Source organism: Cyprinodon tularosa, unplaced genomic scaffold (assembly GCF_016077235.1).
Source record: "Cyprinodon tularosa strain WSP-4 unplaced genomic scaffold, ASM1607723v1 ctg25, whole genome shotgun sequence".
Taxonomy (NCBI): domain Eukaryota; kingdom Metazoa; phylum Chordata; class Actinopteri; order Cyprinodontiformes; family Cyprinodontidae; genus Cyprinodon; species Cyprinodon tularosa.
The window spans coordinates 487,840-499,988 of NW_024038928.1; the positions used below are offsets into that span (position 1 = coordinate 487,840).

A 12,149-nucleotide genomic window follows, 5' to 3' on the forward strand; every position below is an offset into this window, starting at 1 on the left:
GGAGCTTCCTCTGCTGCAGAACAGCTGCAGGAAGAGGACTCTGATTCCTCCAACAGTCATACTGCAAATATTTGGTTCTTACCAAAGTAAAAAAACGTAGATTTTGGAGGTGTTTGATCATTTATATTGTCTTAGGACATAATTTCTAATTTTACATGTTGACTATGCTTATGGTTAGATTTTAGAATCCTAAATTAAGAAACCTCGTTAGGTAAAATGGACTGAAAATTAACATATTCTGTTTTTTTTCCTTGTTTTTACACTCCCCTTTTTTCCAGTGCACCAGGAAATGCCTTAACCACCATCGATACAAAAAAAGCTTCAGAACCAGGACAAGCAGAGTCTAACTTGTATATTAGCACTTCACCGTTTGGTTTTAGTTAAACAAAGAAATGACAACAAACTGGTTCCATTAAAAGGAATGAACATGACCACAGTGCATAATGAGACAGCTGCTTGGCTGAGGTGAATCACTGTCAAACTTACATCTCCTGCAAGTTTGGAGAACAAGTTTCTGAACCCTGCATCTACTTCCTCGTCCGACACCGTCTCCTGGACATGATCACCGCAAAAAAGGCAAAGCACAGCAGTTAACCAACTAGCAGCTGTTACCTGCTAATTAGCGGCAATAACAAAAGATGTGGGCGGGGCATCACTTACGTCCGTGAGCTCTGCACTGACCGGGTCGTCACACGGCCTGAAAACAGAACAAACATTTAGAAATTGGTTCTTTTATTCTGGAGTCAGATGAAATCTGAAACAGGAAAGAGGACGGAGGAGGTTCTGGTCCTCCTGCCCTACAAACCCAACAGAACCGGTGGCTTTTGGCTCTTACACTGTCTCTGTCTGCTTCTCGGAGAAAACTCGGATGCAGAAATCTCCATTTTGATGTGGCTCAAAGGTGGATGGGACGATCAGGTATTCTCCAGGCGGCAGCTTGAAGCGGGAGGTCACCTCCCGCAGGTTGATGAAGGTCTCTGACCTGGCCGTCTGAGCGTGGGTCAAGAAGAAGTTTTTATCCAGGTGGACCTGCGTCTGTCCGCGGAACTGCAGAGAAACAGCCCGTCAAGATACTGTACCTGTTTAGGGGGGCAGATGCTGTGGCTAATATGCAGCAATCATAGAGATGTAAAGAATTAACAGACGTTTCTATAATCTGCTTTCTGATTCCAAGAAGATTAAGAGTGACAAAGTGTTTATATCAGGCCAAGCTTACTCAGAAAAATCCAGTGACTCATTCAAAGAAATGCTTTGCTGAGGTTTAAATAGCCAATGGAGCAAACCTCATATATTCTAAGAAGCCACCCCTCCCTACTGCTCCCAAGCTTCAGACTAAACACCCAAAGATTCCAGAGGATCGAAATGAAACGCATTTCAAGAGGATAAACCAGCCTGCTCTGTGTTGAGGCACAGATTGAACTTGATCAAAAAGAAACCCTGAAAGCAGGAAACGCTGGTTTTTAAAAAACTTAAATTTTGTCTTTGCTTCCATACGTCTAGAATTTTCTGTTAAATAATAGTAAATTGGGTTTTCCTTAACATTATTTTTTTATGAGTGTTAAAACGTTTGTAGTAAAACAGGTTGGTCAGGGTGGTGGAGTTCTCCAAGTTGTAAATTGGTAACATTTTTCAGCTATTTATTGGAGTATGGGGGCACTTTTGTTCCAGTATTGGTGCAATGAAAAAAAAAAAAAAACAGATTTTTAACAGATTGGATATTTTCAAATTATATATATATTATGTTTTTAGGGATTGTACATTTACCTGTTCTGTTTTTTTCTCCCAAAATTCTGTTTTTCAGATTGCATTTTACCAGTTCCATTCTTTTCAAACTGGTCTTCAAAAGCACATTTCTATTGGTCTGCATGGAATTAGTAAAAAATATTGTGTTGGTCAGTGTGGGTGACAAGCGTTTGTGTCATGCTTGAAGCAAAGAGAATGGGACCTGTAATGTCCAGTTTAAAACTTCGCAAAACTCAATCTGAAAAACAGACATTTGAAAAAAAAAAAAGTAAAATCTGTAAAAAAAAATAAGATTTTTAACACAATATGAAAATACAAAACAAAGTTACTCACAAAACATTTTTTTTTTGATAAATTTGTTTTTCTGGATTATATGTTTTTCAAACTGTCATTTTACAAAACGTTTTATTTGCCTGCAACAAAAATGGAACAAAATTCACTCCATACTGTTGGGACTTTCTAAGGAAGTTAACTTTCGCAGATTAAAGTCTGAATTAGATCTATCTCTGATCCAACATGGACTTAATCTCACTGATGAAGGATTGAAATTGTACATTCTGTGTGGAGTTTAAAGGTTACTGCATCAATGCACATTCTCCATGTTTCTATCTGATGAGGCGAAGGATTCAAGCTGGACTCACCTGCGGTGGAACCTGAAGGAAAACAGAACGAAGCAGAGTTCAAACATTGGTTTCCTGTTCGAATTGGATGCTGAAAACAGAGGGAATCTTTCTAACCTCATAGATGGCAAAGCCAATAGTGTGCATGTCTTCGCCGTGTTTCCGCAGCTTCCTGCGGTTCTTCTGGATCAGACCTACCACAAAGCTGCAGCCCACCTCATTATCATCAGGATCATCATCTTCCTCGTCCAGCTTGATCACAAACTGAGGGTTCATCCAGAACGTGTCTGAAGAAAAAAAAAAACAATGTCCTGTCATATGAGGATAATCCCCTTAAGCTCAGTGGTTCCACTCTGGCTGAACAGAACCAGCTGCTCTTTGAGGAGAAAGCTGCCCAATCATTGGTTAAACCAGCCAACGAACGGCGGCCTGGTGCAGCTCAGTATACAGAAAAAACAGTCGGGATCCAGAAAACAGTTTTTTTTCTCATTGATGTGAAAATTTGACTTATGTAGAAGATATTCGGCAAAAATAAACAGGTTTTTGATTACAAATGCTAATTTCTGACAATTGGCCCCTAATTTGCATCTCCTTCCTTCAGCTTTTAGAGATTCATTGAAGGCCTGTCTGTTTGATTTATGACGCATGTCCAGTCAATAATGAAAATTAATCATCTAAATAATTATTGCTCATTTACAGGTTATACATTAACTTCTGTCATGTGGCTTGTTGAGTTGCCTTTTTTATTACTGTAAAGATGACCTAATAAATAAAATAATGAAATAAGAAATCATAGGTTTCTAAGATCTGTGTTTCCCTTCAATAATATTTATATCAGGATAAAAGAAACAGTTACAGGCCCCATTTGCTTCACAGATGCATGTCTCATGCCGTCACCGATGCTAGGCAACCAAAATTATGCAGTCATAATTCTGCCAAAATGACACACCCATATTAAATACTGATATGAGCAGTTTTAATTAAAAGGTTTTAAACGTTATATGTGTGGCGCTATTGGCGACTTTCTAGGAAATCCCGCCTCTATTGTCTTCTTCCTAGTAATGGCTAGTAACGTTAGCAGAGCATTCCAAGGCTAATCGCTGTTCTCTTCTAGAGATGAATTCTGGCCGTATGACAAGCAGCTATCTCCGCCTTTCCTCAATTTAAACAGGGAAGCTAACGTTATCTTAGCTCATACATTTCAAGTTTAACTTTAGTTGTTTTAGAGCAGGCATCCCCAAAGTTGTGCTAAGGCGCCGGAGGCCTAGGTCTAATTGCTTATGAATCATAAGTGGAAGCAAATCATCAAACCAACAACGTCGTCTCGTTACCTAAGAGTTAAACACAGGATTATTTACAGAATTCCACATAGGCTGCCATGACTTATACTGATAAATCCTCTCCCACTGTTGTGGTTGAAGGATGTAATCAGTTTTAACACATGCCAATCATCTCGTTATCACAAGAAAACAGCTTTCATTGTCTTAAAATAATGAGAAAATTAACTTGCTTTCTCGAGAAAACCTACAGTGAAAAGCATCAAAGGTACGCGACCACTCTCGGCTTCTGTATGAGGACAGCTGATGAAGGCTAGGCTAGCATTTGTTGTTTTTGTGTTCATTAAAGGACTCTGGTCCATATAGACCAGGTCTTTTGAAGGACGCAGCCCTGGATTTGGGACAGGCCGTCAGTACCTTGGTTGATCTACCATCGGTAGATCAACCAAGACTATCGTAGCCTACTGGTTACATTATAGTTAATACTTGGTCAGAACCAGTGATGGGACTAACGGCGTTGAAACTAACGGCTTTACTAACGCCGTTACCTTGTTTTAGTAACGAGTAATCTAACTAATTACTTTGACTGTAACTATAACGCAGTTACCATTGCAGGCACCCCGTTACTGCGCGTTACTCAGGTCGCACAATGAACCTTTTTTCATGATAGGTCTCATGCGCAGCTGCGTGAAGCTGACACCCCACCCACGTCAAAAAACTCTGCAAATAGACTGAATGGTTAGTGCAACGTTAGTGCAGATTTGTGCAGAAAAAAATATTGTTTGTGCTACTTTTGTTTAAGAGATATTAAAGATTATTTTTTTAGGTCATCCAGAGGTGCGCGCCTTGTCATGAGAGAGGGGAGGATGAGATTCCGTCTGTCAGTTGGGTAGGTGGGTGTTTCTGCTGGCGGGTGTTAACGTACAGCACACACAGAGAGATGGAGAGTGAGGATGACTCCAGCAGCAAAACAGCGTTTTCCACATGGAAATACCGGTGTTACGTAGAGCTGCGTTTCCCCATCACATAACGGTTTCCTCTGCATCTCCACACAGCGCAGGCGGCAAGAGTCACCGCGCAAGCGACAGGAAACGCGCATGCTCGCTAAAGGCGCGCAACAGTCGCTCTGTGCTCGCGCCACAGGAGAACTATGGAGAGCGTGAACGATCAAATGAACCTGACAACAGCCAGAAATGATAGCCTATATGGAGAAAGGGAGAAATCTGGATGGATGGATGGATGGATGGATGGATGGATGGATGGATGGATGGATGGATGGATGGATGGATGGATGGATGGATGGATGGATGGATGGATGGATGCTCTGCCTTCTCAACCTACTGTATTTTTTATTTTAAACATTATTTGATGGCCTTTGTGGCAGGGATGGAGATCCATATTTTATGTCACACACAGAGTATACATCCAGATAGATAGATGGATAGATAGATGTTGCAGTATCTATAACAACCCAAACACACAGGATTTCAGAATTAGACATCCCCAGTTATTAATTTCATATACTCACCGGATCTGAGTGTCCTGTTATAAAACTTCACACCGTGTTCCCCCTGATGTCATTTACGTTGAGTTGCAATAAATGCTAAACTGTCTGCAGGTTCTTGTCTTTGTCGTCCGCTCTATTCAGCTGGCTTTGGAAACACACGGCGAGAAGGTGGGGGCCGGGTGGTGAGGGTTACGGGGGCGAGAAACGCAAAAGTAACGCAATAGTTACTTTTACTAGTAACTAGTTACTTTTATTGTGGAGTAACTCAGTTAGTAACTCAGTTACTTTTTGGGAGAAGTAACTAGTAACTATAACTAATTACTTTTTCAAAGTAACGTGCCCAACACTGGTCAGAACCATCAGTACATCGGTCTGATACTCACAAGGATGATTCCTGCAGCCTCCGGCTGTGGAACCTCTCCTCCAGTTGCCGTCAAACTTGCTAACACTCCAGTGTTTGACAGAGTCGTCTCCAATAGTGTCGGGGGTCAGAGTGCACACCTCTATGCGGGAGTAGTGCCGCAGGAAGTCAGTGAACGCCATCCTGCAGAGAACGGAACAGAGACAAATTCTCTCACTCTGTCCTAATATCAGTTCACGTGTGTTCCTGTGAGCTTCTGTCTGTCCTACCAGAACTCCCCATCCTCTGCATTGGCGTGAGGACAGTCGCCCTGAACGTAGTTCCACTCAGAGGACCTGTATGAAGAGCAGACACCAAGTGGTTGGTTGATGGTCAGTCTGTTTTGATGCGGAACATCTCCGCGGAAAGACTACAACTTAGCCAGTTACAGTAAACCAGTTAGAGCAGTTAGTTCCTGTCCATATCAAACCTCCTAATTGGTTTCAGACTGTGTGAACTCAACATGAGAAGCATTAAACAGGGCCTCAGCTAGTTTCCCTACAGCTGAAGGGGAGCTGCAGAGCACAGAACCTGTTTACTCACCCATCGCTCCAGGGTCCGGTCCACTCTACCTGACCCCAGGGATTCCTCATTCTCACTAGCTTCTCCTGATGCCCACGGTAGTTCACCTGCATCCAGAACCCAAAACCATGTATTCTCCTGCTTCTGTTAAACAGAACCTAATTTCTAGCTGCTCTCCTTACCTCCACAGCACCCGTCAGTGAGTAGGCGTGGCCTTTCACCAGCTTCTGACGAGTAACAGCCTCGGAGTCTGCAGCACTGGTGATCTGCAGCAATAGAACCATTATTTAAGCGTTCTGTGTTCTCATGACAATTCAGCTGCACGAGATTAGCTTTGGGGGAGATCATGGATGGTTTTCAGTCTGAATGTTGCAGAACTCACGTCGATGGAGCAGCCCAGCAGAGCTCCAGCCTCAAGCGCCTTCTTGATAATCTGGAACAGGTTAGGCGGTGGCTGGTTGAGGTCATAGTTCTCTGCAATGCCCCCAGTGAAATCCTCGAAGCCCTCAGTGGTGGAACCACCAGACAGTGCTTCATAGCAGCCATTCATCCTGAATACAGAACATTCACCTCTTAATTTCCACCTCATTGTGGGAAATTCTCGCCTATTTTACATACCCAAAAGGAAAAGCAAATAACTGAGGAACTGTAAGCCAAAATTTGAAAGCAAACACCTTCTAGTCTCTGAATATATACATGAAAATTGGGTAAGTAGAACATCCAAGCTGCATCAGTTCAGACAAGACTCAAAGTTTGGTTTTTTATTCTTGAAAATAATAGGTCTTTTTAGAACAGCACTTATAAAAACATGCTTGCTTGTTGTGGCCGCTTTGTCCTGGTACATTTTGACAAGATGCTATATCTGTGTTAATTGTGCCTTGGTGCTCACTGTGTCCATTCAATGAGGTGGTTGAATTGTGGAGAAGCTAAGCTTTCATAAGATGTCTAACATGTCTATATTGGTAAACATTTTACCAGTGTAATTTTCATGCATTCTGAGTAATTATTTGTAAATGCTTTTAAAAGGCTGGTTTTAAGAGGTTAAAGTCAATAGTGATTGGGTTGATAGCTTCAGGCTGCAGGCAGATCCCTGCAGCTACTGTTTTAAAGCTATTAGTCATGTCATTTACAGGATGTGTCACCATGGTAACCTTTGTTTGGTATACAATGATCACTGGAGGGAATAGTTTTAGTTTTCTTTGTTGTGTACACATAACAAATGTAAAATATGGATACTGGGTATTCATTTAGGCTCAGTTTCTTGATTGCACCATGTCTCTATGCAGATGATACAGTTTTTTTTTTTTCAACAGTTATTAATGAATGCACATACATTTTTAACAGCTGTTCCACTAGTCTGAGCAAACAGTTGTTCACCTGAAAACTCAAAACAGCAAACAGATTCTAACTGCAGCTTTTCAGACAGCAGTTCAAACCACAACCGAGCTGAGCAGAGAGCAGGAAGGACAGCTCTTTCAGGTTTCTGTGTGATCAGTCTCAGGAAACAGACTCAGTTTAAGCTCTGCAAGGTCTTACTTAGCGTAAGCTTTCTCCAGCAAGGCGCTCCAGAACTCCCGGCCTTCTGCCGAGTGCACGAACATCAGCTCTCCGTCTTTAACTGGCAGCCGATCGTCAATCACCACGTCCACCCACTCACCAAATTGCCAGAACTGCAAGCAAACAGGAAGACAATCTTAGACAAAACACACTTTCTGTGACAGCAGTAGTAAGACTGGACCCTATTGGCATAGCTGATACCTGAAAGTGGAAGATTCCTGCATAATCATCTCCAAATCCTTGGTCTGATGGAACGACTCGTGCCATCACATACTCGTTCATCGTCAGCGAGGCAATGGCTGCTAATAGCCAGCAGTCACCTAGAAGACAGAGTGTACACAACGCTGCCGCTGTCAAGATGCAATTAATAACATAATGTCTCATATAGAGGAATCTGGTAGCAGATAAGCCCAAATTTCTCTCAATAAGACAAATCTCAGTACTGCCCCCTACAGGATGTCACTATCCGATCTGTACCATTAGCTCCTTTGCACATCTGCAACCCGATATTCATCTAGGTGACTATGAATAATGTAATTACAGTACTGGAAATATTGATTTCTAACATTAAATTATGCTTAATTACATCAAATAAAAAATCATTAATTCCTTTTCTTAGGACTGGATGCACTTTAAATTCTCTCCATTATATTCCTTGTCTGACATCATCATTAGACATGCTCAGAAAATATGATTACACCATGTTTATCTGTATTTCAGTTGTGTCTTTCTGTAGATCATACACTGTGTACCATAAAAGTACAAAATGCAAACATAAAACTCCAAATTACGACAATTATTTATAAATAGAAAGCTAAAAAAATGGGCTTCCAGGAGTAAGGAAGAATCCCATTTCTGGGACGGATCAAAAAATAAACCAATCAGGTTTTACAGGTTGTATTTTAACACACTTATTATAATAAGGGAGAGAAATAAGAGTAATTTTCTTCACATAAAGCACAATACAGGGTGACCCACATGTAATTCTGGTTGCTCAAATGAGGTGATGGTACGGATCTAGTAGAGACACTGGACACGATCATTAACGCACATCGTCCTATGATGCACTCGTTAACACATATCTCACTGCTGCCCCCTACAGGGGACACTGGCTACAACAGAAAGTCCCTCTCTTGTCTCTTCCTTTTCATAACGATCAATTGAAACAACAGAACAATTCACAGAGAGAATTGTTCATGTTTAATACAGACTTTAAGCTGTGGGTTTCTACTCAGGAGAGTCTAGATGTTAAGCTTTCCCCCCACATTTGCATAAAGTGCTGCAGGGGGAAGAAAGCTTCTGCTGGGACTGGTCCTAAGGCAACTGGTTTCGGGTTCTTACTGGGTTTTCCCAGCTCATCACATGTCTGTAATGGGCCCTAAAGCATCCAATCTGGATGGGTCTCTCTGTTCTTCATGTGGGCTGGTTATTCTCTGTGTTTGTTCTTTTTTAAGCTGGGTTCTTCTCTGCATCAGACCCGCCCCGTTAGTAATGCCGTGTTTAAAATCTCCAGTATTTTGTGAAGATCCTAGTTGACGAGGACGGATTAGCACCAGATCTGAAGTTTTAGGGTTAAACTGAAGACTTTATGTTGAGCTCCTTCACTAAAAACCATTAACATCAGTTTAACTTTATGGGCAGGAAGAATCCAGGCGAACGGAGCTGGAGGCATTTTTGATGATGAATCATCTCAGAGCTTCTCCCAAACTGCTGTATCACTACTGACCAATCAGAGCAGAAGAAGCTCCTTAAAGAGACAGGCTCAAACCGGACAGGGTCTGAGAGCTTCATGTAGCTGGGAATTAGAACTGGGAGTGCTGGGAGTCAGGCTGGGAACATAATTATCAGATTTCCAACAGTCTACATCTTTGTTTTGTTCCAGCTTCCCTCAGACTAACGAGCTGTACCTAATTAAACCGTTGGCCACAGCAATCCACAAAGACGTGGTTTTGGGGAGGTCCCACTCTGCAGTAAATTCCTTGTTTTGTAGCATGTGGTAACAGATCGTCTCGTCGTAGTTACACAACCAGGAACACTGTTGTGGTTTCTATCAGTGCCGGGATGACTCACAGTCCAGTGACAGGGTGCGTACTCATTGGCTGTCTGCACTAGCTTTCATGGTGCCTCTGAGAACTAAAATAATCATTCCTGTGCTGCTCCTCCCTGCCAACCAATGAGAGCACAGCCTGCAGCTGAGTCTGGATCAGAAGCTCAACAATTTTACTACGCTGACACCTGAGCTGCTGCAGGAACCTCACTGTAGAACGTCACATCCTGAGGGGGGACGGATCCAGGAGCATAGAGACAGAACTATCAGCATCCGCAGGCTGCCTCATGGGTCTCCCTGCCCAAGTCTGATCAGACTGCTCATTAAAACCAGCACATCTGTTCCACTAAAACCTGCATCACATCAGATGTCCCCTGTGGAGCATCTGCTGGTCCGTCTCATGGCTCTCCTGGTGCTTCCTGCAGTGTGTCTGGTTCTGTGAGCCCTTTTCAGTCCAGGATATCCCAATCTGTCTCCATCAGTGAATCATGGACCGGTTCTGCTGGGACCCAGAGTTTCTGATCTCTGTGCTGCATTCAGGGACAGCATGTAAAACTTACCCAGAGCTCCCTGACAGATGTCAGTCCTGGTGGCGCCACCCATGATGAACTCCGGGTTTGAGACCAGCTCCTGAGGGGAGAACAGGACTGAATGAGACAATTCAATTCAATTTAGTTTAGTTTATTTATATAGCGCCAATTCACAACACATGTCATCTCAAGGCACTTTACAGTTCAACCAGATCATCCAGTCAAATCGATTCAGTTTTCTATCCAAGGAAAACCAGTTGATTGCATCGACTCATTGACTCCATCACACTAAGCATGCTTGTAGCGACAGTGGAGAGGAAAAACTCCCTTTTAACAGGAAGAAACCTCCAGCAGAACCAGGCTCAGTGTGAGCGGCCATCTGCCGAAGCCGACTGGGGTTCAAGGAGACAGAAGCAGAGACACAAAAAGCAGCTGTAAAAGGCGGCCCCCGTCCGGGAAACACACAGTCAGGCAGACAAGCACCGAGCCAGCTCCCATGCCAGAGGACGAAGAGAGCACATCCAGCCAGTCACCGTCAGAGAAACAGGACTACACTGGATCAAAGCAGTCAATTGGACACAGAGAGACACCTGCAGGTGGTGCCTCTGCAGCAGAACCAGAACTTCTGCAGGTTTTTTTCTGTTTCTATCTTTTCAAAGAGATTTAAACCCCTGAAATATTTGAGCGCCTCACAAAGTCTCACCTAAAAAGTTCTGGATCAGAAACCCCAACAGCTTCAGATGGTTCATTTGTTTTCACTGAGTGTCTCACTGACCCAGAGTTCTGGGTTTGACCCGGCTCATCCCCAGCTGACAGGGTTCTGGCCTGCATGGCCCAGATGTTCTGCATCTGTCTGACTTCCTGTTTAAACTCTGTCGGAGGTTCTGGTCCGTTTTATAGAAAACCCACTAAAATCTGGTGTTCCACCAGTTTTTTCCAGACAGAACTAAACCCGAACCCAAACCCAAACCCGAACCATTTGCAAATCACAGATTTGTTTTTTTTCCTGCAGGGCGGGGTCGGCCACACCCACCACCCTAAATCCCTCATCTGACCCGTTTCTGTCTCGGATCTTACCGTCGGTCTCTTCCAAATGACTCCGCGGGTCTTGAATGAGTTTCGACCCAATTCCTTAAAGCCAAGAGATTCTGGTTCGGCCGGGAAGGTGGGGTCGCAGAACAGCTGCCCGGAGGAGCGGCACTGAGCGCGCAGGGCCTCAAAGTTCTGATTCAGGTACGGAACCGCGTTGGAGTTGCTCCCGAACCCCGCGGCCAAGGCCCGCTGTTTGGCCAGAGTGGAGGCGACTCCGGACATGGTGGCGCAGAACGACTAGAAGTGAAGCAGCTGGAGGTGAACGGAGAAAAGTTTTACTGCTGGACTCAGTCAGACAGAGACCTTCCCCCGGAGAGGAGGAGCCTGTTGCTGCACTGCGAGCAGGAAGGCGCTTAGAAACAGAACCAGAACCAAAACAGTAACAAGTACAGATCAATACAGCACGAACCCAGAACCCAGAACCGAGCCTGCAGCTGGTTTCCTGTTAAACATGAGCCGGAAGGATTTAGACCTTCTGAATGTGATTAGATAATCCATCCATACATCATTCACCCACCATCCACCCATCACTCATCTGTCCATCCATCATTAATCCATCCATCCATACATACATCCATCCATCATCCATCCATCCATCACTCATCAATCCATCATCCACCATCCATCCATGATTCATCCATCCATCATTAATCCATCATCTATCCATCCATCATTAATCCATCATCTATCCATCCATCATTAATCCATCATCTATCCATCCATCATCCATCCATCCATCATTAATCCATCATCTATCCATCCATCATTAATCCATCATCTATCCATCCATCATTAATCCATCATCTATCCATCCATCATTAATCCATCATCTATCCATCCATCATTAATCCATC

The 12,149-nt window shown here is 43.4% G+C and overlaps 1 protein-coding gene across 2 annotated transcripts in view; it reads right to left on the bottom strand.

Annotated features, from left to right (window-relative positions):
- Positions 1-11,622, bottom strand: part of LOC119785503 (calpain-2 catalytic subunit-like) — a 29,955-nt gene extending 18,333 nt beyond the window's left edge. For both annotated transcript variants that reach the window (XM_038288211.1, XM_038288210.1), the window contains exons 1-14: positions 11,281-11,622; positions 10,234-10,303; positions 7,828-7,946; positions 7,606-7,739; positions 6,452-6,620; positions 6,252-6,335; positions 6,091-6,176; positions 5,778-5,843; positions 5,531-5,691; positions 2,481-2,650; positions 2,385-2,396; positions 836-1,047; positions 661-697; positions 487-552 (exon numbers count right to left, since the gene is read on the bottom strand). In XM_038288211.1, coding sequence (XP_038144139.1) covers positions 487-552; positions 661-697; positions 836-1,047; positions 2,385-2,396; positions 2,481-2,650; positions 5,531-5,691; positions 5,778-5,843; positions 6,091-6,176; positions 6,252-6,335; positions 6,452-6,620; positions 7,606-7,739; positions 7,828-7,946; positions 10,234-10,303; positions 11,281-11,517 — 1,623 coding nt within the window. In that variant the 5' untranslated portion in view covers positions 11,518-11,622. The remainder of the gene's footprint in view (positions 1-486; positions 553-660; positions 698-835; positions 1,048-2,384; positions 2,397-2,480; positions 2,651-5,530; positions 5,692-5,777; positions 5,844-6,090; positions 6,177-6,251; positions 6,336-6,451; positions 6,621-7,605; positions 7,740-7,827; positions 7,947-10,233; positions 10,304-11,280) is intronic.
- Between the last annotated feature and the right edge of the window lie 527 nt (positions 11,623-12,149).